The following is a 27,529-nucleotide window of genomic DNA, read 5'->3' as shown; positions in this document are numbered from 1 at the left end:
AGATTTCTGGTCTGTTGAGGGATCCAAGTCAGCTTGTGACCAGTGAGACCCTTCCCTGGTGCAATCCCAGTTACCTTGGGTGATTTTGGTCTCAGTCAAGTTGCTACCTGGGTCGTCGGGCTGCTGTTCTGATTTCTGGAGCTGGGCACTTGCTTTTCCTACGGGGCAAACCGAGCCGCTGCTGTTGCCTCTGCTGCTCCTATAGCTGCCACCACCGGAGCCACCACCACTGCTGAAGCTGCCGCTGCCGTGACCACTGCCGCTGCTCCCCCCGAAGCCGCTGCTGCGGGATCTGCCGCCGCTGCCGCTCCTGGGTCCGCTGCTGCTGGGGCCGCTGGTACCGGTGCTGGAGCCGCTGAAGTTGCTGCCTAACTCTGCTCCTGCTTGGGTCCCGCTGTCAGCCCAAGTTGGCGTGGCCGGGTCCCGGGCCGCTGCTGTGTTCGCTGGAGCTGGGCTCAGGCGGTGGGGGAGGGGAGGGAGCCGCGGCTTCTCTGGTTGTCTCGCTGCTCCACGTGTGCTTCTACCTCGCGGTCTGCTCCTCCGCTGCTCGCTGCCGCTTTCCCCTCACGTTTCCCGAGTTGCGGAGAGCGCGGTGTGAGGGGAAAATCCCGCACCTGGCTTTTCCTGCTGCTCGAGCTGGTCTGGCGGTTTTCTGCTGCGCCGCGGCTGCGGCGTTTGGCCGAGCTGCCTGAGCCGCTGGAGCCACTTATCCCGCCTGTGCGGGCTCTGGCTGCTCTATAACTCTTCTACTTCTCCGCTGCCGCCTCAATTTCCTATACACCTCACTTTTTAGTAAAAACATGTATTTTGCTGAGTTTTTTTGGTCTTTTTCCCCCCTAGGCTGCTTTGGCGTGGTATCTACGCTGCCATCTTAACCGGAAGTCCTGATTTTTATTATTTAATTTTTTGAGTTCTTTGTATATCCTAGATACTAATCCTCCATCAGATGTATAGCTGGCAAAGATTTTTTCCCATTCTGTAGATTGCCTCTTTGCTTTATTCACAGTGTCCTTTGCCATACAAAATCTTTGTAATTTCATGAGGTCCCAGCAGTTAATCTGTGGTTTTATTGCCTGAGCAATTGAGGATATATTCAGAAAGTCTTTGCCAAGACCAATATGTTGAAGGGTTTCCCCTACTTTTTCCTCTAGCAGTTTCAGGTCTGATGTTAAGGTCTTTAACTCATTTGGACTTCTTATGTACAGAGAGAGAGAAGAACCTATTTTCATCCTTCTACAGATAACATATCCAGTTTTCCTAGCACCATTTGCTGAAGAGGTGTCTTTTCTCCAATGAGTATTTTCGACATTTTTACTGAATATCAGGTGGCTATAGCTACCCAGACTTACATCTGGGTCCTCTATTCTGTTCCATTGATCTACATGTCTGCTTTTCTGCCAGTACCATGCTGTTTTTGTTAGTATGACTCTTCAGTATAGATTAAAATCAATTATGGTGGGCTGGAGAGATGGCTTAGTGGTTAAGCGATTGCCTGTGAAACCTAAGGACCCCGGTTCGAGGCTTGATTCCCCAGGTCCCACGTTAGCCAGATGCACAAGGGGGCGCACACATCTGGAGTTGGCTTGCAGTGGCCAGAAGCCCTGGCGCGCCCATTCTCTCTCTCGCTCCCTCTGTCTGTCTTTCGCTCTGTGTCTGTCACTCTCAAATAAATAAATAAATAAATAAATGGACAAAAAAATGTTTTTTAAAAATCAGTTATGGTGATACCACCAGCCTTATTTTTGTTGCCCAGTATTGTTTTAGATATTCAAGATTTTTTTGTGATTCCAAATGAATTTTTGGATTTTTTTTCTATTTCTGTGAAAAATGCCATTGGAATTTTGATGGGGATTGCACTAAATGTGTAGATTGCTTTTGGTAAGTTTACCATTTTCACAACATTGATTTTTCTGATCCAGGAACAAGGGACACTTTTCCATTTCCTAGTGTCTTCTGTAATTTCTTGCTTGAGTATTTTAAAGTTGTCGTTGTAGAGATCCTTCACTTCCTTGGTTAGGTTTATTTCAAGGTACTTTATTATTATTTTTTAATGTAATTGTGAATGGGAGTGATTTTCTGATTTCATCCTCTGTGTGTTTGTTGTTAGTATATAGGAAGGCCACTGATTTCTTTTTATTTTGTATCCTGTACATGGATATAGGTGTTTAACAGCTCTAACAGTTTGCTGGTAGAGTCTTTAGGATCCTTTATGTATAAAATCCTGTCATCTGCAAATAATGATAGCTTGATCTCTTCCTTTCTAATTTGTATCCCTTGCCTTATTGCTATGGCTAAGACTTCCAGTACTATATTAAATAATAGTGGGGACAGTGGCACCCTTGTCTTGTTCCTGATTTTAGTGGAAAAGCTTCCAGTTTTCCCCATTTAGTAATATATTGGCTGTAGGCTTGTCATAAATAGCCTTTATTATATTGAGATATGTTCCTTCTATTCCCAGTCTCTGTAGGACTTTTTTTTTTTTTTTAATTTCTTATTTATTTCTTTGAGCGTGACAGAGAGGCAGATAGAGAATGGGCTATATAGTCTATTTTAGAAAATGTACCATGAGCTGCTGAAATACTGTGTATTCTGCAGCATTTGGATGAAATGTCCTGTATATTATGTTAGGTCCATTTGTTCTATGACCTCACTTAATCCAGATGCCTCACGTTTATTTTTTGCCGGGATGACCTGTCAGTTGATGAGTGAGGTGCTGAAGTCACCCACAACTGTGTTTGGTGTTATCTGTAATCTTAGTTCGAATAGCGTTTGTTAGATGAAGTTGGGAGCCCCCATGTTAGATGCATATGTTTAGGACTGTAATGTCCTCCTGTTGGAGTGTGCCTTTAATCAATATTAAGTGACCTTCTTGTTTTTCCTAACTAATGTTGGACTGAATTTTGCCTTGTCAGATATTAGGACAGCAAGCCCTGCTTGTTTTCTAGGCCCATTTGCTTAAAACACCATTTTTCAACCTTTCACCCTAACATAGTGTCCATCCTTTGTAGAAAGGCGAGTTTCTTGGAGGCAACAAATTGAAGGATCCTGCTTTTTAACCCAGTCTGCAAACATATGTCTTTTGGTTGGAGCATTGAGGCCGTTGATATTAAGAGATATTATTGAAAGATGTGTATTTATTTTTGCCATTTTTTTTGTAGCTCTTCCAGTTTTACCTTTGCCCTCTTGTGTAATTAGTATTAATTAATTAGTATCCCAGCACTCGGGAGGCAGATCACTGTGAGTTCTAGGCCACCCTGAGACTACGTAGTGAATTTCTGGTCAGCCTGGGCTAGAGTGAGACCCTACCTCGAAAAACCAAACAAAACAATCCCCTCACCTGGCTTTTCTGTGGCTCAAACTGAGCCTTGTAGTTGTGGCCCCGTGGACCTGGTGCTGCTGCTGCAGCTGCTTCTGCCTGCCTCTGTGGGCTCTACATGCTCTGGATCTCTCCTACTTCTCTGCTGTCACTGATAATTTCTTTTTTTTTCTTTTTTTTTTTTTTGGCTTTTTCTTCCCTAGGCTGCTTTGGCATTGTTCCTATGCCGCCATCTTACCCAGAAGTTTTTTTGTTTGTTTGTTTTTGAGGTAGGGTCTTGCTCCAGTCCAGGCTGACCTGGAACTCACTCTGTAGTCTCAGGCTGGCCTCCCGGCATTTGGGAGGCAGAGATAGGACTGCCATGAGTTCAAGGCCACCCTGAGACTAGTCAATTCCAGGTCAGCCTGAGCTAGACTGAGATCTTACCTCAAAAAACCAGAACAACACACAATTATAATAATAAAGACCAGGCACAGTGACACATGCTTTTAATCCCAGCACTGGGAAGGCAGAGATAAGGAGTGGTAATGAGTTTGAGGCCACTCTGAGACTACAGAGTGAATTCCAGGTCAGCCTGGGCTAGAGCAAGACCCTACCTCAAAAAAAAAAAAAAACCAACAACAACAACAAAAAAGTTGGTTGCAGTTGCAGGAACTTTTAATTTTAATCTCAGCAATCAGGAGGCAGGGGTAGGAGGATCTCCACAAGTTTGATGCCATCCTGGGACTACAGAATGAGTTCCAGGTCATCCTGGACTAGTAAAGCCCTACCTCAGAGGGTGAAAAGAAAAAAAAAAAAGAGAGAGAGAGCAGGGTTGGATAGATGACTTAGTGGCTAAGGCACTTGCCTGTGAAGCCTAAGGACCCAGGTTCAATTTCCCAGGACCCACATAAGTCAGATGCACAAGATGGCACATGCATCTATTGTTCGTTTGCAGTGGTTGGAGGCCCTGGCCCACCCCATTCTCTCTAATAGAAAAACAAAACAAAACAAAACAAAACAAAAACCCTAATGAATTCTGCATGTGTATGAAGTACGTACTTTGCAAATAACATAACAAAATTGACCCATCATGGGCCAGGGGTGATGGCTGTGTCACACAGGCATGAGGAACTGAGTTCTGATCCCAGTACCCACACAAATGTTGAGTCGGTGAGCTGACCCACCTGTACTCCCAGCACTCATAAGGCAGAGGGGGGAGCTCCAAGACAAGCTGGCTAACTAGACTAGCCAAATCAGTGGGCTCTGAGTTCCAATGAAACTTTGTTTCAGTAAATAAGGTGGAGAGTGAGGAAGACATCCCACCTGACATCAACCTTTGGCCTCCACATGTGCACACACATACATATCAGACGCACATGCAAAGATTGGCTCGTTAATATTTGTAAGGAAAATTATCTGCACAATTTTTCTTAATCCCAAAACTGATTCTTTAATTTTAAAAACATTTTTGCTATGGTATGGTGGTGCATGTCAACATGGTGGAGGTTCATGTCAGAGATCACCTTGAGTTTGAGGCTATCCTGGGCTACAGAATGAGTTTAAGGTCAGTTTGGGCTAGACTGAGACCCTGACTTAAATTGAAAAAATAACTTTCTTTCCTGCCTGGAGAGATGGCTCAATAACTAAAGGTGTTTGCAAAGCAGGATGACCCAGATTCTATTCCCCACTATCTACATAACGCTAGGCACAAAGTGGCACATGCATCTGGAGGTAGGAGGCATGGCATGTCCATTCTCTTTCAAGGAAATTAATATTTTTTTGAGCCGGGCGTGGTGGCGCACGCCTTTAATCCCAGCACTCGGGAGGCAGAGGTAGGAGGATCACCGTGAGTTTGAGGCCACCCTGAGACTACATAGTGAATTCCAGGTCAGCCTGGGCCAGAGTGAGACCCTACCTCGAAAAACCAAATTAAAAAAAAAAAAATTAATATTTTTTTCAGGCTGGAGAGATGGCTTAGCAGTTAAGGTACTTCCCAGCAATACCTGAGGACCCAGACTCAATTCCCCAGTACCCAGGTTAACACAGCTGCACAAAGTGGTGCATGCATCTAGAGTTTGTCTGTAGTGGCTAGAGGTCCTGGTACACCCATTCATTTTTTCTCTCTCCCTGCCAATAAATAAATATTTAAGAAATAAGCCAAAGCTGGGTATGGTGGCACACACCTCTAATCTCAGCACTTGGAAGGCAGAGGTGGGAGGATCGCTATGAGTTCAAGGCCATCCTGAGACTACATAGTGAATTCTAGGTCAGCCTGGGCTAGAGACCCTACCTCGAAAAACCAAAATAAATAAAAATAAAACTTTTGGGTTGAAGGCTGGAGATATAGCTCAATGGTAACACACTTGACTGGGTTTCATCAACAGTGGCAGAGGGGGAACCTCAAACTTTTGGTTTAGCTAATCTTCTATATGGGACTCAAGGCTCTTGTAACTCTAACTCAGCCTTCCTTTCCAGCTTCCTCATAGTTTCCTCTCCAATAGACAAAGAATATCCAACTATATACCCAAGCTGTTTCTCTCTTTTCCAAACCACTTCTGCCCCATCACGTTTCCTCAGTCCTTCCTTTCCTTTGTGGTCCCTGCAGACATCACCCCAGTCCACCAAATATCCTTGACCTACATCAACCCAAAGTCTCCTTTCCACACCACAGTATTCCTCTGCTCAATGCACTAGAGACTCTTCCAGAATCCATGACAACTCTGCCTCCCCACCACAGAATGAGCAGGCCCAAGTAAAGCACTGCAGAGAGGCAGGCCCGAGCCTCAATCTCACACTCTGCTGGTGCCTGGTTTTGGACAACCTCAGTGCCTTTTGCTTGCCACAGGGAGGCATGTAGAGGATGGAGAGAATGAAGCTCACAGGTGGGCATTCATCTTGGAATGTGGAGTAGTTTGCTCACTGGAAGAAGTGCATGCAGTGTCGTGCCCAATGAGAGTAATTTTTTTTTTTAAATCAGAGACAGAGCCTCCAGCCACTAAAATGTAACTCCAGGTGCTTACATGTGCATCTGGCTTACATGAGACCTTAAGAGTCGAACATGAGTCCTTAGGCTTCACAGGCAAGCACCTTAACCACTAAGTGATCTCTCCAGCCCCACTGAGAGTAACTTTACACAGGGAGAAGTTGTCTTTTTTTTTCTTTTTTTTTTTTTTAATTGGGAAACCAATGTAACAAAACTCAAAATAAAACCAGTAACTAAGACTGCAGTCCCTGTCCCCAACAAGCACCAAGGTCTCCACCTGGCATGACACCAGTTCCTCAAGCCCTAGAAAGGACAACCATAAGAAGCCAGCATCAACCTGAGCCACTTCACCCCACCTTGAACTGACATACACACACCTTGGATCAGCAGACTGGTTCTAGGACAAAGGCAAGTTTTAAAAGCAAGGCCACTAGGGTGGCAAGAAGTAAGAGACACACCCTGACCTGCTCAAAATCCCACTTTAGAAAAGGAAGACAAAAGGAAAATTGGCTTGCCCGCCCACCCATTCCCCTCCCATCAGCCCCAGACAGTAGCCTCACATCCCTGATCAATAACACTGAGATTCTAAGACACCAGGGGCATCACCAGTCTGAGTGATAATGCAAAAGGTCCACAGATTGGGGTGACAGGCACCTGCTCAGTATCAGAGTCAAGCTGCTGCCCTCAGCTCGTGCCTGGGGTGCTTGCCACCCCACTCTCCTCCAGAACAGCAGTGGTGGAGAAACAGGCTGCCTGCCAAAGACAAATCAGCCCAGGAGGCTCCTCCTCCCTCAGCCTGGGAGGAAAAATGGCCTGTGAGGCATGAGACAGCTACACCAATTTCTTGGCTTCAAAGAAGCTCTTGAGGTGCCGCATCTGCCAGACACCGATGGCCACAAGGATGAGAGTTTGCAGAATGGACCACCACAGCACCCGCTGGTTGGTGCTCTCACTGGTCTGACGGAAACGCTCCTCTCGCCACTGTAAGAGAAAATACAGGGTAGGTCTAAGTTGGCTGAGACTGCTGGAACTGCAGGGTTCTCAGTCTGCAAGTTTCCGGCATGCTCTGGGGCCCCCACTCTGCCCTGGTTCCAGCTAAATGCCTGCGGACTTTAGCTGGGGACCAGATGACTACAAGCAATCTACTGCCCGTTTCCCAAGTCACCTTGTTCATCTGTCAAGGATAATCCTCACCTGGATATTCCCTGATACCTAGCGGAGAGGAAAGGTACTGGTGGCGTCACCCCTGCTGGACAGAGCTAGAGTGCTCAGAAGTGGATTTGTTCTGAGTCTTCTGTCCAGGTCTCTCACATTGCTCCTTGAAGATTTACCATATGTACAGTTTCCAAACTTCTGGCCTGGAGGCTGGCTCTGCCCTTCATATATTTTGTCTCTCACAACGTTTTTCCAACACATAAAGCTAAGGAAAATGGGTTGGGAAGATGGCTCAGCAGTTAACAGCACTTGCTTGCAATGCCTGCTGGCAAGCACAAACACATGGCAAAAAAGAGGGGAGGGGAATTCACATAAAAAACCTGGACTGGCCAGGCATGGTGTGGCACATGCCTTTAATCCCAGCAATTGGGAGGCAAAGGTATGACAATCACCATGAGTTCAAGTCAACCCTGAGACAACAGAGTGGATTCCAGATCAGCCTGGGCTACAGCAAGACCCTACCTCAGGAAAAAAAAAAAAAAAAAAAAAAGAAGAAAACCTGGACCCCTAGCTGCCTGTGAAAAAAAGTGAAGAGGTGAAAATTCAGACCGCAATTCTGCAAGCAATTCCTGGCTGACCCTGAACACTAGTCATTCCTGTTTAGATGGCCACAGAGGGCTGGGGAGATGGCTGAGTGGTTAAAGGCACTTTCTCCAGTATCCACATAAAGCCAGATGCACAAAGTGACAGATGCATGAGACCCTAAGACCCTAGTACATCCATATTCATTCTCTCTCTCTCACATAAGTAAAAACATTTCTAGCCAGGCGTGATGGCACACGCTTTTAATCCCAGCACTCGGGAGGCAGAGGTACAAGGACTACCGTGAGTTCGAGGCCATCCTGAGACTCTACAGTGAATTCCAGGTCAGCCTGGGCTACAGTGAGACCCTACCTCGAAAAACCAAACCAAACCAAAACAAAAAATCTTTAAAAATGTATTTGAGCCGGGCGTGGTGGGGCATGCCTTTAATCCCAGCACTTAGGAGGCAGAGGTGGGTGGACCACTGTGAGTTCAAGGGCACCCTGAGATGACATAGTGAATTCCAGGTCAGCCTAGGCTAGAGTGAGACCCTACCTCAAAAAAAAAAAAAAAAAAAAAAAAGAGCCGGACGTGGTATTACACACCTTTAATCCCAGCACTTAGGACTTAGGAGGCAGAAGGAAGGATCATTTTGAGTTTGAGGCCACCCTGAAACTACATAGTGAGTTCCAGGTCAGCCTGAGCTATAGTGAGATCCTACCTCAAAACAAACAAACAAAAAGTACATGATGGGCTAGAGAGAGAGATGACTTAGTGGTTAAGGTGTTTGCCTGAGAAGCCTAAAGACCTAGGTTCAACTCTCCAGAACCCACATAAGCCAGGTGCACATGATGGCACATGCACCTGGAGTTTGTTTGCAGTGGCTACCGGCCCCAGCATACCCATTCTCTCTCTCATATAAATAAAGAAATAAAAAATTAAAATTCCCTTAAAAAAGATGTAGATGAGGGCTGGAGAGATGGCTCAGTGGTTAAGGCACTTGCCTGCGAAACCTAATGACTCCAGTTCAATTCCCCAATACCCACATAAAGCCAGATGCACAAAGTGGCACTTGTGTCTAGAGTTTGTTTGCAGTGGCTGGAGGTCTGACATACCCACTCCCCCCCCTCAAATAAAAGAAAAATAAAGAAATGCTTTTTAAAAATGTAGATGAGGGCTGGAGAGATGGCTTAGCAGTTAAGCGCTTGCCTGTGAAGCCTAAGGACCCCGGTTCAAGGCTCGGTTCCCCAGGTCCCACGTTAGCCAGATGCACAAGGGGACGCACGCATCTGGAGTTCATTTGCAGAGGCTGGAAGCCCTGGCGCGCCCATTCTCTCTCTCCCCTGCTCTATTTGTCTTTCTGTGTCTGTCGCTCTCAAATAAATAAATAAAAATTTTTTTAAAAAAATGTAGATGAGCTGGGCATGGTGGTGCACATTTTTAATCCTGCCATTTGGGAGGCTAAAATAGGAGGACTGCTCTGAGTTTGAGACCAGCCCGAGACTACATAGTGAATTCCAGTTCAGCCTGGCCTAGAGTGTGATCTTACTTTGAAAAATAACAAAAAAACAAAGTAGGGGTCTGGAGAGATAGCTTAGTGGTTGAGGTGCTTGCCTGTGAAGCAAAGACCCAGGTTCCATTCCCTAGTTCCCACGTAAGCAGGATGCACCAGGTGGTGCATGTGACTAGAGTTCCTCTGAAGTGGCTGGAAGCCCTGGAATGCCCATTCTCTCTCTTTCTCTTATCTGCTACTTTATCTCCCTCAAATAAATAAAATATTAAATAAAAAAAAGAGATCAACCACAGATTCATACTTGTCCGGTTCCTGGTCACAAAAGCACGTGGAGCCAGTGAATCTGCACCCAAGGTGCTGGTATTAATCCCCACCCAGGCACCCTACATTGACTGTGATCTAGTGTAATGTCAGGCTCTGAAGAGTCTACCTCTGTGTCCTCTATTACAACATGGATGACTCTCTCGTTTAGCCCTGCACTGTGGACAAGGTAAGTCCCCCACAACTCCTGGCCGAGCCGGTGGGCAGCATTCAGAAGTTGCCCCTCCTGGCTGAAGCCCTTACCCACTGGTTATGAGTTTACCCACAACTCCCGGCCGAGCCAGTGGGCAGCATTCAGAAGCAGCTGCTCCCAGCCCACTCACTCACCCGCTGGTAGTTCTGCTCCTTTTGGATCTGCTCGACTTGTTCCACCAGCTGCCGCACTCGTAGCTGCAGCTCACTCAGCTTGTCTTTGGCAGCGATTTCTGCATAGTCGTTGGCATGTTCACCCACTTGGATGTCAAGGTGAACTCTCTGGGGACAGAGGAGGGAGATAAGACGTGTTAGGCAGTCCAACTCCATCTTTCTGCGTGAGACTGACAGTTGATTCCCCTCTCCCAATCTTGCTTTCCTTCATTTGATTATTTAGCCAACAGTCTGAGATCCCCTCCATGTTTAGCCATATAGGGTCTGGCCATACAAAAAAGAATAAAAGAGTGGACTGGGCTGGAGAGATGGCTTAGCATTTAAAGTGTTTGTCCACAAAACCAAAGGACCCAGGTTCAATTCCTCAGGACCCACATAAGCCAGAGGCAAAGGTGGCACATGTGTCTGGAGTTCGTTTGCAGCAGCTGGAGACTCTTGCACATCCATTCTCTTTCTCCCTCTTTCTCTCTAGTAAATACTTAATAAAAGTTTTTTAAAAAAGAAAAAAGGTGGGCTGAACTGGAGAGATGGCTTAGCTAAGCCTTAACTAAGGGCTTGCAGGGAAAGCCAAAAGACCCAGATTCGACTCCCCAGTACTAGTTTGCCAATTCTTTCTTTTTCATAAGTAAATAAGAAAATACTTTAAAAAAAAAATGGGCTTATGCTCTAAGCAATGAACGTACAATGCGCTCTCTGCTTCTGAGAGTTCTGTAGTCAACCAATTGTAAAGACAAAAAAAAAAAAGAATTTTTTTCTTAAAGAGCTAGAAGCCAGGCATGGCACCATACACCTTTAATTCCAGCACTCAGGAGGCAGAGGTAGAAGGATCACTGTGAATTTGAGGCCAGCTTAGGGCTGGAATGAGACACTACTGGGGGCGGGGGCTAATCAGGCATGGTGGTACACACCTCTAATCCTAGCACTCAGGAGGCTGAGTAGGAGGATCACTAAGTCTGAAGCCAATCTAGGGTACAGAGGGAGTTCCAGATCAGTTTGGACAAGAATGAGACAAGGAAGACTCTGCCTCAAAAAAAAAAAAAAATCCCTCCAGACATAAAATGGCCTGGATATCCATGACCTCATAGTGCCTGACACTACCTACAGAAGACCATCATAGGAGGAAGAAAAGATCATGACATCAAAATAAAAGAGAGACTGTTTGAGATGGGAAGGGGTATGATGGAGAATGGAATTTCAAAGGGGAAAGTGTGGAGGGGGAGGGTATTACCATGGGATACTTTTTATAATCATGGAAAACGTTACTAAAAATTTAGAAAAATAAAATAAAATAAAATTTAAGGCAGAAACAAAGCTGGGCATGGTGGCATACACCTTTAATTCTAGCACTCAGGAGGCAGAGGTAGGAGGACTGCCATGAGTTCAAGGCCACCCTGAGACTACAGAGTGAATTCCAGGTCAGCCTAAACTAGAGTGAGACCCTACCTCAAAAAAAAAAAAAAAAAAAAAAAAAAAAGCAGAAACAAACAAATCTGTTTTTGTTTGTTTGTTTTATTTTTATTTATTTGAGAGCGAGCAACAGACAGAAAAAGGCAGAGAGAATGGGCACGCCAGGGCCTCCAGCCACTGCAAACGAACTCCTGATGCATGCGCCCCCTTGTGCATCTGGCTAACATGGGTCCTGGGGAACTGAGTCTCAAACTGGGGTCCTTAGGCTTCACAGGCAAGTGCTTAACTGCTAAGCCATATCTCCAACACACAAATCTGGTTTTTTTTGGGGGGGGGGATTGGTTTTTCAAGGGCTTCACTCTAGCTCAGGCTAACCTGGAATTCACTATGTGGTCTTAGGGTGGCCTCGAACTCATGGTGATCCTCCTACCTCTGCCTCCAGAGTGCTGGGATTAAAGGCCTGCATTACCACACCCTGCTCCACAAATCTATTTTTATACTGAGTACATAGGTTCTTTTTGGCCATTATTATCTAAACAATACAAATACAACTTGTTGGGGGAGAAGGCTCAGCAGTTCAAGGTGCTTGTTTACATACATAGTACTTATATTGTATTAGAGATTATAACCTAGAGATGACTTGAAGTATATGGCAGGGTTTGTGTAAGCTATATGAAAACAGTGCATCATCTTACATAATGGATGTGAGTGCCCACAGATGTTTATACCTAAGGCGGGGGGGGGGGGTTGGCTAAGGGATAGCTATATGATGCTCACTGTGTCCAGAATGTCCACTGGAAATCTAATAGTCTTAGGAGACACACATCCAACAAGCCCCACTCATACAGGACCAACAATCTCCAGTTCTGACAAACGCAAAGAAGCCAAAGCTTCTAGTCTCACAGGGGTTGACTTACCAGCATGCCTCCAGCAAAGAGAGAGAACTTGGTGGAATTGGAGTGAAGACAGATCTGGTGCTCACCAGGGGTATGGGAGGTGAAAGTGAACCTGCCCTCCGAGCCGTACTGTCGGGCTAGGATGACCTAGAGACAGGAGAGGGGTTTGAGTCAGTATTATATTAGGGAGGTTGAAAGGAAATGGTGGTTAATCTAAGTACCACAAAATTGGTTAAAAAAAAAAAAAAAGAGGCTCAGCACTCAGGAGGCAGAGATAGGATCACTGTGAGTTCGAGGCCACCCTGAGACTCCTTAGTGAATTCCACGTCAGCCAGGGCTAAAGTGAGACCCTATCTTGAAAAAAAAAAAAAAAAAAAAAAAAAAAGGCTCAGGCAACCTCTCACAGCACTAAGATCCAGACAGGGCTGGAGAGTTGGTTCAGCAGTTAAAGGCACTTCCTTTGAAAGCCTGCCAATCTAGGTTTGATTCCCCAGTTGCAGAAAGTGTCACATGCATCTGGAGTTGGTTTAGAGAAGTAAGCATCCCTGATGTGCCCATATTTTCTCTCTCTCTTTCTAGCAAGTAAATAATTTTTCTTTTCCTTGCAGCAGCTTTTTTTTTTATTGGTTACAAAACCTAAGCCCATATACAAAACTAGGAACACGTCTAGATGCCTCTTTTTGAAAGACCATTTTAGTTTTGTTTTTTTTTTAACTGAGTCTAAAAATAAAAACAATGCAATTTTAAAAGACTGTTTTGAAAACTTAAAAGTACAGGAATATACTTAGTTTCTTTTATCTAGGAAATGGTGCAATTCCAATTTGAAACTGGTAAGGTCAGAACAAACTAAATCAAGCAAATGCACAGACGTCTGCACTACTTGATGCTAATGTTACTTCAATATTAGTATGCATCAAGTAAATAAATTTTTAAAAATAATGACAAAAGATTCAGAGACAGCAGCAGTTGGCAAATGCTTGCCAAGACCATTTGGGGGAAGGGAAAGAGCCTAATACTGGGCTGGCAGTGAACACTCTTGGGAAGAGCTCCCCTTTAACACGTCTTTCAATTCTTTTCAACTCTTTCAGAGTGATGTTACTTAAGCTGCTGCTGATTTTAAGGGATGTGTGGAGATGGTAGGTGACAGCTAAAGAGTTTTGGTTTTTTTTTGTTTTGTTATTACCTTCAAAATTACAAACTGCTTATTCTCTTTTGAAAAGGTGCTGTGTTCCATGAAATCCGAAACTCCGAATACCACGCCGCTTTAGAGCGGACAAAACTCTTTGATGCCCATTAACCCACCACACGCATAAGGTTAAGTGAATTTCCATTTCACAGGCCAGAGAAGTGGCCCCGGGCCACTGAGTGACTTGGCGGAATCACGTCGCAGTCCGAGAGAAGTTGAAAAGCAGTGACCATTTCAGCAGCCCACTGCTAGCCAGCAGCGAACACCCGGGGTCTTCGCGCACCACCTTTACCCACTTCTCAAAGATGCGGAAACTAACAGGGGCAGTGCCCGCGCTTGGAGGGCGCGGGGTCGGCGCGGGTGCAGCTCACCTTGTCCTCCGGGTCCTTCACCTCCACGAACATGCCAAGCCCAGGGGTGGCCGGCTGGTACTCCTCGCGCTGCTTGTCGTACAGCTGCGTCCGATAATTTCCTGGGGACAGATAACAAGCGGGAGGGCCCGGGTCAGAAGACGGCGAAGTGGCGCTAGGCCCAGGGCGGACGGGGCCCAGCAGAGGCAGCAGCTCGGGGCGCTCCGCACCCCCCGCCCCAGGACCGCGGTATCGTCCCAAACTCTTCCCTTCTCCCCCGCACCTATGACCATGGTCTCGTCCGGAATCTCCTCAATGAAGCACTTCTTCTCTGTCTCCCCAATGTGGAAGTACAGCGCGCTCCCGCGGGCCGCCAACCACAGCAGCAGCAGGAGGGCCCGCATTCCTCCACGCAGCACCGTTCTAGACGAGCTCCCCACCAGCCGCACCACTCGCTCGGCAGCCATCTTGCCCCACCTGTCTGCGCAAGCGCAGACCGCCGAGCCACGTAGCGCTGCCGAGGCTGCCGCGGTGCCTGCCGGGACTGCGAGTTCCGCCCGAGGGGACTACATTTCCCGAGATTCTCTGAGGTCTCGGCGCGTCAGAACTTGATTGGGATCAGCCTCTTGCCTGGGTCGGATTGAGGGTCTTTTACTACCGAGGAACAATTCCATTCTGTCAAGAAGTGGGATGACTGATGGTGGTGTTTACGGCTAGGTGGCGGAGCGAATTATGAGCAGAGGCAAGATTCGAACATAGGATCCCTGACATACCTTCAGTGCGTTCTATCCCACTCTCGATTTACTTCAATTAAAAATGGGAGGGGGGGTTTAGATGGGGAGGGGATAAGATGGAGAATGGAGTTTCAAAGAGGAAAGTGGGGGGAGGGAGGGTATTACCATGGGATATTTTTTATAGTCATGGAAGTTGTTAATAAAAAAATTGAAAAAAATCAAAAGAAAAAAATAAGTGTGGGGGGGCGCCTAGGGATGGCTTAGCGGTTAAGGCTTTGCCTACAAAGCCAAAGGACCCAGGTTCTATTCCCCAGGACCCACATTAACCAGATGCATAAGGTGGCACATGCATGTGGAGTTCCTTTTCAGTGGCTGTAGGCCCTGGTGTGTCCATTTTTTCTGTCTCCCTCTTTCTCTGTGTCAAAAAAAAAAAAAATAAAAAAAAAAAAAATATATATATATATATATACATATATATATATATATATATATAAAATAACGGGCCTAGAGCCAGGTGTGCTGGCACACACCTTTAATTCCAGCACTTGGAAGGCAGAGAGGAAGGTGGATCACCATGAGTTGAAGGCCACTCTGAGACTACATAGTGAATTCCAGGCTAGCCTAACCTAGAGTGAGACCTTACCTCGAAAAACCAGGAAAAAAAAAAAAAAGGAGCCTAGGGCTGGAGAGATGGCTTAGCAGTTAAGGACCTTGTCTGCAAAGCCTAAGGACCCATGTTTGACTCTCCAGATCCTATGTAAGCTTGACACACAAAGGTGTACATGCCCACTAGGTGGCACAAGCGCCTGGAGTTAGATTGTAAAGGTGGAGGCCTTAGCCCTATCCCTCCCACCCAAATAAAAAATAAAAACAGGGCTGGAGAGATGGCTTAGTGTTAAGCGCTTGCCTGTGAAGCCTAAGGACACTGGTTGGAGGCTCCATTCCCCACGTTAGCCAGATGCACGAGGGGGCGCTCCCATCTGGAGTTCGTTTGCAGTGGCTGGAGGCCCTGGTGCGCCCATTTTCTCTCCCTCCTTGTGTGTGTGTGTCTTTCTCTGTCTCTCTCAAATAAATAAATAAATAAATTAATTAATTAATTAATTAAATAGAAATGAAAAAATTAAAAATAAATAAATAAAATAAAAATAAGCTGGGTGTGCTGACCCACACCCAGAAAGAGAATGAGTGTTAAGCTCAAACCAGGGCCTCCTGCAGACAAGCAAATCCCAGATACCAGTCTTGTCCTTACTGGATTTTGTCCAAATTTCAGTGTGCTTTGGCAGTCTTCAGTTTGTGGTTTAAGGTTGGGTGATTATCCTGTGGGTTCATATAAGATGGAAGTCTTCTCTTTCTCTTTGATTCTTTTTATTTTCATTTGGCCCTGATGAGGGAAATTTAGTGGAAATGCCTTCATGCTTCCCCTTAAAATATTACCTCTGCAGGGCCATTATGCCTGGCTTTCTGTCTCCATCTTTGTTTTTCTTTTTTGAAGAAGGGTCTCTGGCACAGGCTGACCTGGAATTCACTATGGAGTCTCAGGGTGTCCTTGAACTCATGGTGATCCTCCTACCTCTGCCTCCCAAGTGCTAGGATTAAAGGCATGTACAACCTCGCCCAGCTAAAATGTATTTTTAATATTTTATTTATTTATTTATTTGCAAGCAGAGAGAGAGAGAGAGAGAGAGAGAGAATAAGAATGACAATATGGGGCTGGAGAGATGGTGTAGCGGTTAAGTGCTTGCCTGTGAAGCCTAAGGACCCCAGTTTGAGGCTCGGTTCCTCAGGTCCCATGTTAGCCAGATGCACAAGGGGGCGCACGCGTCTGGAGTTCGTTTGCAGAGGCTGGAAGCCCTGGCGCGCCCATTCTCTCTCTCTCTCCCTCTATCTGTCTTTCTCTCTGTGTCTGTCGCTCTCAAATAAATAAATAAAAATTAAAAAAAAAAAGAATGACAATATGGACATGCTAGAGCCTGTAGCTGCTGCAAACGAACTCCAGATATGTGTACCACTTGGTACCTCTAGCTTTCCATGGTGAATTAAATCTGGGTTGTTAGTTAGGCTTTGCAGGCAAACACCTTAGCTGCTGAGCCATCTCTCCAGCCCTCTCTCTCATCTTTTAAAATATCATTATCATATATCTTACATACATTTGCTGAAAGCACATTCTATTTGTTTCTTTGGGGAACAGCAAATTGTGAGAGATTAAATCCAGAGCTGACAAATCCTAGGCCCATGTTCTACCATCTACTTTTTGTTGTTATTGTTGTTTTGTTTTATTTCGAGGTAGGATTTCACTCTAGCCCAGGCTGACCTGTAGTAGTCTCAGAGTGGCTGGCCTCGAACTCATGGTGATCCTCTCACCTCTGCCTCTGGAGTGCTGGGATTAAAGGTGGGTGCCACCACACCTGGCTTACTATTTAATTTTTTTTTCTCTATTTATTAGAGAGAGAGAATGGAAGAGGGAAAGAATGGGTACACCAGGGTCTCTAGCCACTGCAAACAAACTCCAGACGAGTGAGCCACTGTCTGATTTATGTGGGATCTGGAGAATCGAACCTGAGTCCTTGGGCTTCACAGGCAAGCACCTCAACCACTAAGCCATCTCTCTAGCCCTATTTTTTTTTTTTTTTTGGCAAGTGCTTGATAAGGGTTGTGCAGTGTGTGTAGTACATGGCGTGTATGTGTTGATCTAGGGCATGAACAGCAGCTAGAGAACTTCAGGTATCCATCAGTAACTACCTATTTTTAATTGCGATAGAGTCTCTTTTTGATTTCGAAATTTGCCATTCACAAGCCCCAACAGTTCACTGATCTCCACTCCCCACAGAACTGGGGCTACAGGTGTGTGTGGCCACACCCTGCTGTGTATGTGGGTTCTGGAGATTTGAATTCAGGCAGCCTCAGCCGACTTCAAGCCTTCTTGCTTTCACAGTGTGGTGGTTTGATTCAGGTAACCCCATAAATTTAGGTGTTCTGAGTGCTAGGTTCCCAGCTGATGGAGATTTGGGAATTAACATCTCTTGGAGGCAGTGTACTGTTGGGGGCAGGCTTATGGGTGTTATAGCCAGCTTCCTCGTGCCAGTGTTTGGCACACTCTCCTGTTGCTATTGTCCACCTGATGTTGGCCAGGGGGTGATGTCCACCCTCTGCTCATGCCATCATTTTTCCTGCCATCATGGAGTTTCCCCTTTGAGCCTGTAAACCAAACAACAACAAAAAAAAAAAACCCAAACAAAGATAACCTTTTTTCCCAAAAGCTGCTCTTGGTCGGGTGATTTCTACCAGCAATACCAACCTGACTGCAACACACAGGAAGTGTAATTAACTACTCAGTCCCCACCAATTTTTTTTTTTGTCACCAGTTTTTTTTTTCAGTCAATTATTTCATAAAGCAATCAAAATAGGAATTAAATAAGATTGAATTTACCTCAAATATTTCACTTTTAGAGCTGCTCATTTATTTGTGCTTAAATTTTTCCTCTGATGCCGCATTCCTGATACCATACTCTCTGGTACTCTGTTTCTCTGATATCACACTCTGCCAGCACAACTTCCTTTAACATGTCTTATATAAAGTGACTGTACTAAGCCACAGATTTCTGTGGTTTTGTTTAACTTAGTCACTTCTCTTCTCTTTTTGATTTTTTGTTTTTGTTTTGCAAGGTAGGGTCTCACTCCTACGTCTGCTTCCTGAGTGATCCTCCTACCTCTGCCTCCCAAGAGCTGAGATTAAAGGCGTGTGCCGCCACACAGGCTCAAATACACATATTTTTAAAAAGAGAACACTAAACTGGGTATGGCGGCACACGCCTTTAATCTCCCAGCACTTGGGAGGCAGAGGTAGGAGGATCACTGTGTGTTTGAGGCCAAAGACTACACAGGTCAGCCTGGGCTAGAGTGAGACCCTACCTCAAAAAAAAAAATAAAAATAAAAAAGATTTACCATCATGAAAACAAATGACCATAAATGCTGGCAAGGATAGGGAAAAAGAGGAACCTTTCCACATTGTTGGTGGGAATGCAATCTGGTCCCACCATTGTGGAAATCTGTGTGGAGGTTCCTGAGACAGCTAAAAATAGATCTACCATATGACCTAGCTATAGCACTCCTAGGCATATATCCTAAGGATTTGTCTCACTGCCTTAGAGATACTTGCTCAACCATGTTTATTGCCACTCTATTCACAATAGCTGGGAAATGGAACCGGCCTAGATGTCTTTCAACTGATGAGTGGATAATGGAGATGTGGCACATTTATACAATGGAGTTCTACTCAGTGGTCAAGAAATATGAAATTATGAAATTTGCAGGAAAATGGATGGATTTGGAAAGTATTATACTTAGTGAAATAACCCAGGTCCAGAAAGCCAAACATTACATGTTCTTTCTCATATGTGGATCCTAGCTACAAATGGTTGGACTTGTATGTGAGTAGGAAGAAAACTCAGTAGCAGAGGCCAGGAAGGAAGAAAGGGAATATAATGGGAGGGAGGGGGACTCAATAGGATGGTATTGTATATATGTTAATAGAAGAACAGATTAATGGGGGTGAAAAGGCCTAAGTGAGGTCAGGGGAAGAGATTGAGAAAAAGAAAGGTGGAGGGAGTGCTAATCAAAATCTAAGAGGAGGGCTGGAGGGATGGCTTAGCAGTTAAGGCGTTTGCCTACAAAGTCAAAGGACCCAGGTTCGATTCGACCCACATTAGCAAGATGCTCAAGGGGGCACAACGCGTCTGGAGTTTATTTTCAGTGGCTGGAGGCCCTGGCACATCCATTCTCTCTCTCCCTCTTTCTCTGTCAAATAAATAAATAAATAAAAATATTTTTAAAAATCTAAGAGGACATAAATAAGTTATATGGAAACCTACTTTCTTTGACAATGGCACATCCAGAAGCCGTAGATTGTTACTAGAAAATTTTCAGGGCTGGAGAGATGGCGTAGCGGTTAAGCGCTTGCCTGTGATGCCTAAGGACCCCGGTTCGAGGCTCAGTTCCCCAGGTCCCACGTTAGCCAGATGCACAAGGGGGCGCATGCGTCTGGAGTTCGTTTGCAGAGGCTGGAGGCCCTGGCGCGCCCATTCTCTCTCTCTCCCTCTATCTGTCTTTCTCTCTGTGTCTGTCGCTCTCAAATAAATAAATAAAAAAAAATTAAAAAAAAAATTTTCAGTGCCAGGGATGGGATGCTGTCCAGTAAGTTGTTGGCCAGGAAGGTCACTGATACCCCCCAAAACATTACAGGCCATTGCCAAGGCCCTTGGTTTCCCACCATAAATAGATGGTGAGACCCTATTGCTGAAGACTTCACAATACTTGGGCTTCAAGGTCACAGAGAAATCCTGCTGGAGCTGAGCTGATAACCCCTTCCATGTAGACCAGCTGACAGAAAGCTGGAAAAAGCTAAGGTGCGGGCAGTTCAATGGGAGAGAGAGAAGTCGCTAGTGGAGATACTCAACAGTGGATACTGCAAGCCTTAAATTTGGCCAGCCAGGCCAAATGAGCCAATGGGTGCAATAGTGGCATGTCTGTTATGAACAAAACCAAAAGCTCTCTAATTGACCTGGAGACCTGCTCCATGGGAGGGAATACATCCCTGATGCTGAAAACCTACAACAGGGGTAGTCATGAGCCCTAGGGGTGTAATGTCTGCTGATGTCTGGCTAAATGGATATACTATGCTCACCAAATTGTCCAGTAAGCACTTCTCTTAATGTTCATACCCATATATTAATGCTACCCTCACTTTTGGTTAGACAGCCTTCCCTTTTCATATGGCAGTGTCCTTGGGATGACTCAGAAGGCACCATGATGCTGAGAAGTGACAGAGGAGTGCTCAGCACTGCAATATCTCTATCACCTTCCAAGGCTCAGCGTTCATTGCGAAAGAGGTGGCGGAAAGAATGTAAGAGCCAAAGGCAGGGTAGGACTCCTTACAACGTTCTCTTCCAGACATAAAATGGCCTGGATGTCCAAAAAAAATAAATAACTAAACATTTCAAGTATTTATTTATTTATTTGAGAGAAAAAAAGGAAAGGGAGAGAATAGGCCTACCAGGGCTACCTGCTGCTGCAAACTCTAGACACATGCCAATTTGTGCATCTGGCTTAACGTGGGTAGTGGGGAATCAAATCAGGGCTGTAAGGCATTGCAAGCAAAGGCCTTTTAACCACTGAGCAATATCTCCAGAGCCTGGTCAGGGTTCTCTAGGTGAACAGACATCAATAAATGTATATCACAAGGGGATTTATTAGCTTGACGTACATGATATGGACTTTGCAGTCCAACAATAGCTGCCTGTATTCTGGAGTGTCCAAGAATCCAATAGTTTCTCAGTCCATGAGCCTGGATGCCTCAGCAGTCTTGATCTTTGCTGAAGGCCTGGAGGATTCTGGACACTGGTCTTCAGGCCACACAGGAAGGCTGGAGAAGGCTGAGTTCCAATGTCCATGATGGATGTCAGCAGTCGGGTAGATACATGCACCAGCAAGAATCAAGGGTGGCTAGGTGTGGTGGTGCATGCTTTTGATCCTAGCACTTGGGAGGCGGTGGTAAAAGTATTGCTGTTGAGTTTGGGGCCACCCTGAGACTACATAGTGAATTCTGGGTCAGCTTGGGTTAGAACCGGACCCTACCTCAAAAAACAAAACAAGGGCTGGAGAGATGGCTTAGCGGTTAAGCGCTTGCCTGTGAAGCCTAAGGACCCCAGTTCGAGGCTCGGTTCCCCAGGTCCCACATTAGCCAGATGCACAAGGGGGCGCACGCGTCTGGAGTTCGTTTGCAGAGGCTGGAAGCCCTGGCGCGCCCATTCTCTCTCTCTCCCTCTATCTGTCTTTCTCTCTGTGTCTGTCGCTCTCAAATAAATAAATAAATAATTTAAAAAACAACAACAAAAACAAACAAACAAACAAACAAAAAAGGAAGCCAGGCATGGTGACACACTCTTTTAACCCCAGTGCTTGGGAGGCAGAAGTAGGAGGATTGCCTTGAGTTCGAGCAGCTGGGCCAAAAGCCCTGCTTTTTCCAGGAACCTCTAACGTACAGGTTGCCTCTGAAAGGGCTGCTCACACCCCCTTTCAGTTATCCCTCCCTGGAAATGCTCTCACAGATTTGCCCTACAGGTGTCTCTCATTTCTTTCTTTCTTTTTTTTTTTAAATTTTTACTTATTTGAGAGCGACAGACACAGAGAGAAAGACAGATAGAGGGAGAGAGAGAGAATGGGCGTGCCAGGGCTTCCAGCCTCTGCAAACGAACTCCAGACGCGAGCGCCCCCTTGTGCATCTGGCTAACGTGGGATCTGGGGAACCGAGCCTCGAACCGGGGTCCTTAGGCATCACAGGCAAGCGCTTAACCGCTAAACCATCTCTCCAGCCCTGTCTCTCATTTCTTGACCCAATTAAGTTGACAATAGTTTTTTTTTAAATTTATATCTATTTAAAAAATTATATCTAGCGGCTTAGCAGTTAAGGTGTTTGTCTGCAAGGCCTAACAACCCAGGGTCTACTCCCCAGTGCCCACATAAAGCCAGATGCAGTGGTGCATGTGTCTGGAGTGTGTGGTGATTGGAGGCCCTGGCATGCCCATTCTTTCTCTTTCTCTATTTGCAAATAAATAAACATTTTAAAAAGAAAAAAAAATTATATCTATTTTTTTAATTCAAGGTAGGGTCTCGCTCTAGCCCAGGCTGACCTGAAACTCACTCTGTAGTCCCAGGCTGGCCTCAAAATCATGCTGATTCCAAATTCTGGGATTAAAGTCCTGCACCACCATGCCCAGCTTACTTTAAAAAATATATATATTTATTTAATTATTTCAGAGAAAGAGGGAGCAAGAGAGAGAATGGGCATGCCAGGACCTCCAGCCACTGCAAATGAACCCCAGATGCATGTGCCCCCTTGTGTATCTGGCTTATGTGGGTCCTAGAGAGTTGAACCGGGATCCATTGGCTTTGCAGGCAAATGCCTTAACTGCTAAGCCATCTCTCCAGGCCCCTAGCTTACTTTTTCTTTTTCTTTTCTTTTCTTTTTTTTTTTTTTTGAACTTTATTTGAGCGAGTGAGAGAGAGAAAGAGAGAATGGGCACCCCAGGGGCTACAGCCATTGCAAACGAACTCCAGACATGTGTGACATTGCGAGCTTGCATCACTGTGAGTCTGGCTTATGAGGGACTTGGAGATTCAAACATGTATTCTTAGGCTTCCCAGGCAAGCGTCTTAACTGCTAAGCCATCTCTCCAGCCATTACTTTTTCTTTTCTTTTTTTTTGTTAGTTAGTTAGTTTGTTTTTTTTTTTTTTTTTTTTAACTTTTTTTGTTACTTTATTTATTTGAAAGTGACAGAGAGAAAGAGGCAGATAGAGAGAGAGAGAGAGAGAAAGAGAATGGGTGTGCCAGGGCCTCCAGCCACCACAAACGAACTCCAGATGCGTGTGCCCTCTTGTGCATCTGGCTAACGTGGGTCCTGGGGAATCGAGCCTCGAATCAGGGTCCTTAGGCTTCACAGGCAAACGCTTAACTGCTAAGCCATCTCTCCTGCCCTGTTTTTGTTTTGTTTTGTTTTGTTTTTTGAAGTAGGGTCTCACTCTAGCCCAGGCTAACCTGGAATTCACTCTATATTCTCAGAGTGGCCTTGAATTAACAGTGATTCTCCTACCTCTGCCTCCCAAGTGCTAGGATTAAAGGCATGCAACACCATGCCTGGCTTTTTTTTTTTTTTTTTCAAGGTAGGGTTTTACTCTAGTCCAGGCTGACCTGGAATTCACTATGTAGGGTGGCCTTGAACTCTTGGCAATCCTCCTACCTCTGTCTCTGGAGTGCTGGGATTAAGGGCATGCACCACCATGCCCAGCTTTTTTTTTTTTTTCCTTGAGGCAGGGTCTGACTCTAGCTCAGGCTGACCTAGAATGCACTATGTAGTCTCAGGGTGGCCTCAAACTCATGCCCCTCCTCTTATCTCTGCCTCCCAAGTGCTGGAATTATAGGTGTGTACCACCATGCCAGCTGTACTTTTTCTTACGTTGTGTTCTCTGAGCTTTTTAAATCTCTACACTGTCATCATTATTTTTTTTAATGTATTTTTTAATTTTTTTATTTTCACAATTTTTATTAACATTTTCCATAATTATAAAAAATATGTCATGGGGGCTGGAGAGATGGCTTAGCGGTTAAGTGCTTGCCTGTGAAGCCTAAGGACCCCGGTTCGAGGCTTGGTTCCCCAGGTCCCACGTTAGCCAGATGCACAAGTGGGCGCACGTGTCTGGAGTTCGTTTGCAGAGGCTGGAAGCCCTGGCGCGCCCATTCTCTCTCTCTCCTTCTATCTGTCTTTCTCTCTGTGTCTGTCGCTCTTGAATAAATAAATAAATAATTTTAAAAAAATATGTCATGGTAATATCTCCCCCCCCCGAACTTTCCCCTTTGAAATTCCATTCTTCATCATATTACCTCCCCACATCATTAATTTTTTGAAAATTTCAAGCAATTATTTTCTGTTGTTGTCTACATGAGGCATGTATGGTGTGATGTGTACGTACACGTGTGTGCAGATGCATGTGCCCTGTTGTACACGCCTGTGAGGGCCAGATGAGAATATCAGGTGTCCTCTATCACAATCCCACTTTGTTTCCTTGAGATGGAGTCTTTCATTGAACATGGAGCTGCTACTGGGCTGATTCCCCAGATGGCCTAAGCCACTCTTCAAGAGAGCTTCCCTGAGATCCTATTGAGACGAATCAACTCTAGGGTGACTCAGAGAGAAGCTAACTTCACGAAATAGTACATTCTGGATGGAGAACATGTGAAACATTCCCCTATAGGCTCATGTGTTTGAACACTTGGTTCCCAGTGGGTGGCACTGTTTGGTAAGACTGTAGAAATGTGGTGAGGCAGATCCTAGCTGGAGGAAGTGGGTCATCTTGGACAGATCTTGAGGTTTTAGAGCCCCATCCCATTTCCTGTTCACATTCTCTGCTGCCAAACTACAGATGTAATGTAAGGAGAACTGATCACCTCTTGCTCCTGACTCCATGATTTTGCTACCTTCATAGCCTGTATCCCCAGAAATCGAAAGCCGGAGTAAATGTTTCCTTTCGTTAAACTGCTTCTTTGTCAGGTTTTTTGTTTTGTTGTTTGTTTTGTTTTCTTTTTCAAGGTAGGGTCTTGCTTTAGCCCAAGCTGACCTGGGATTCACTATGTAGTCTCAGGGTGGCCTCAAGACAGAAAGAAAAAAGGAAGAAAGGAAGAAAGAAAGAGTATGGACACGCCAAGAGCTCTTACCACTTAAGCCAAATTCCAGATATATAGGCCACTTTGTTTATCTGGCTTTTACGTAGGCACTGGGGAATCAAACCCAGGCAGTTAAAGCAAGCACCTTTAACCGCTGAGCCATCTCTCCAGCCCTCTTTTTGACAACCTCCATACATATACATAATGCACCCTGATAATAATCCCCTCCCGCCCTTACATCCATACCTCCCATCCTAAATCCCCTCTTCTTTCCGACTAGTTCTATTTTTTTAGTCCTTTTTTAAAAAAGAGTCTATTTTCATTTTTATTTACTTACTAGAGACAGAGAGAGAGTGAGAGTGAGAATGGGCACACAAGGGCTCTAGCTTCTGCAAATGAATTCCAGATGCATATGCCACCATGTGCATCTGACTTACGTGGGACCTGGCGAATTGGACCTGGATCCTTAGGCTTTACAAACATGTGCTTTAACTGCTAAGCCATCTCTCCAGGCCCCCCCCTTTTTTTGAGGTAGGGTCTCACTCTAGCTAGTCCAGGTAGACCTGGAATTTACTAAGTAGTCTCAGGGTGGCCCCGAACTCATGGCGATCCTCCTACCTTCGCCTCCTGAGTGCTGGGATTAAGGGCATGCACCACCACACCCGGTTTACATTTTTTTAAAAATATTTTATTTGCAAGCTGTGTGTGCTGGCACACATTTTTAATACCACAAGCGTCTCCCTCTTTCTCTGTCAAATAAATAAATAAATAGGTAATATTTTGAAAAAAAGAATAAAAAATATAAAAATATTTTTATTTACAGAGAAAATGAATGAATGAGAATGAGTGCACCAGAGCCTAGTGCTGCTGCGAAAAAACTCCAGACGCATGCACTACTTTGTGCATATGGCTTCATGTGAGTACTGGGGAATCAAACCTGGGCTGTCAGGTTTTGTAATCCATGTTCCTGTAGCTGCTGAGCCATCTTTCCAACCCCTCATGAATAAGAATTAAAAAAAAAATATTTTATTTATTTATGAGACAGAAAGAGACAGAGAGAGAGAGAATGAGCACGCCAGGGCCTCTAGTCACTGCATATGAACTCCAGACACATGTGCCCCCTTGTGCATCTGGTTTACGTGGGTTCTGAGGAATCGAACCCGGGTCCTTAGGCTTTACAGGCAAATGCCATAACCACTAAATCATTTCCCCAGTCCCTGAATAAGAATTTTTATTCTTTCCTCTTTGTCTTCTTACATATATTTGCTTGAGGGGGAAGGGAGGGAGAAGTAGAGGCAGATAGAGAACAGGCACGCCAGGACCTCTGGCCACTGTAAATGAACTTCAGATGCATGCGCCACCTTTGCATCTGGCTTACATATGTACTAAGGAATGAAACTTGGGTCCTTAGGCTTTGCAGGCAAGCACCTTAACCACTAAGTCATCCCTCCAGCCCTTTTGTCTTCTTTTTGAGAGCATTTTTCTTCCATAGCATCCAGACACTTCAGGTTCTCGTCCATCAGTCTGATCTGCTTTTTCATTTCTCAACAACGGGACTCTTGCCAACTCGGCTCGGCTCGTTTTTCCATGTGTTCCAAGTCTTCTTCAATAATCACTAACATACCTCCTATCTGACTCTTCTGCAATTTTTTTTTCTGTTTTGGTTTTTTGAGGTAGGGTCTCACTCTAGCTTAGGCTGACCTGGCATTCACTATGTAGTTTCAGGGTGGCCTTGAACTCATGGTGATCCTCCTACCTCTGCCTCCTGAGTGCTGGGATTAAAGGCGTGCACCACCATGTCTGGCATGTTTTAGCTTCTTGAAGCTGGATTTTTCTTTTTTTTCAAATTAAGCGACAGACACAGAGAGAAAGACAGATAGAGGGAGAGAGAGAGAATGGATGCGCCAGGGCTTCCAGCCTCTGCAAACGAACTCCAGACGAGTGCGCCCCCTTGTGCATCTGGCTAACGTGGGACCTGGGGAACCAAGCCTCGAACCGGGGTCCTTAGGCTTCACAGGCAAGCGCTTAACCGCTAAACCATCTCTCCAGCCCTGGATTTTTTCTTCATCTCTCACTCTTATCAGCAGCTTTTTCTGCTTCCTCAGTCTCTACAGGGCAGTAGCCAGCATCTCCTGATCAGAACTAGCCCCTCTTCAACCGGCTGGATCCTACCATTCAAGGAAGCCACCTCAGTTCAGCCAGTTCCAGGGCTGCCTTTCTTTCCCCACTTCCCACTAAAGGAATCCTGCCCTCTCTGTAACGCTGGCCTGCTGCCACCTCGATGGTGGTGATCCTGGCCATGGCCCATGGTACTCACTCAGCTGCCTGTCACCTTCTTTCTTTTTAATATTTTCATTTATTTATTTATTTGCAAGCACACAGAGAGACAGAAAGAGGGGGGAGGGAATGGGTGTGCTAGGGCCTCTAGCTGTGACAAAAACTCCAGATGCTTGCGCCACTCTCTGTATCTGGCTTTAAGTGGGTACTGGGGATTGAACCCTGGGTCATTGCACATTTCAGGCA

The 27,529-nt window shown here is 45.4% G+C and overlaps 1 protein-coding gene across 1 annotated transcript; it reads right to left on the bottom strand.

The window, feature by feature from the left end:
• Window positions 1-6,433: 6,433 nt before the first annotated feature.
• Tmed9 (transmembrane p24 trafficking protein 9) lies at window positions 6,434-14,542 on the bottom strand. Its single transcript, XM_004665069.2, has 5 exons — window positions 14,341-14,542; window positions 14,079-14,179; window positions 12,543-12,668; window positions 10,180-10,326; window positions 6,434-7,262 (listed from the first exon to the last, which is right to left on the bottom strand). The coding sequence occupies exons 1-5, from the start codon at window positions 14,522-14,524 to the stop codon at window positions 7,113-7,115; spliced, it is 708 nt and encodes a 235-aa protein (XP_004665126.1). The 5' UTR covers window positions 14,525-14,542; the 3' UTR covers window positions 6,434-7,112.
• Window positions 14,543-27,529: the final 12,987 nt, after the last annotated feature.

The sequence above is a fragment of the Jaculus jaculus genome, chromosome 6 (genome assembly GCF_020740685.1).
Source record: "Jaculus jaculus isolate mJacJac1 chromosome 6, mJacJac1.mat.Y.cur, whole genome shotgun sequence".
Taxonomy (NCBI): Eukaryota; Metazoa; Chordata; class Mammalia; order Rodentia; family Dipodidae; genus Jaculus; species Jaculus jaculus.
Note: the sequence above shows the minus strand (reverse complement) of the source record. Positions and strands in the feature narration are given on the sequence as shown.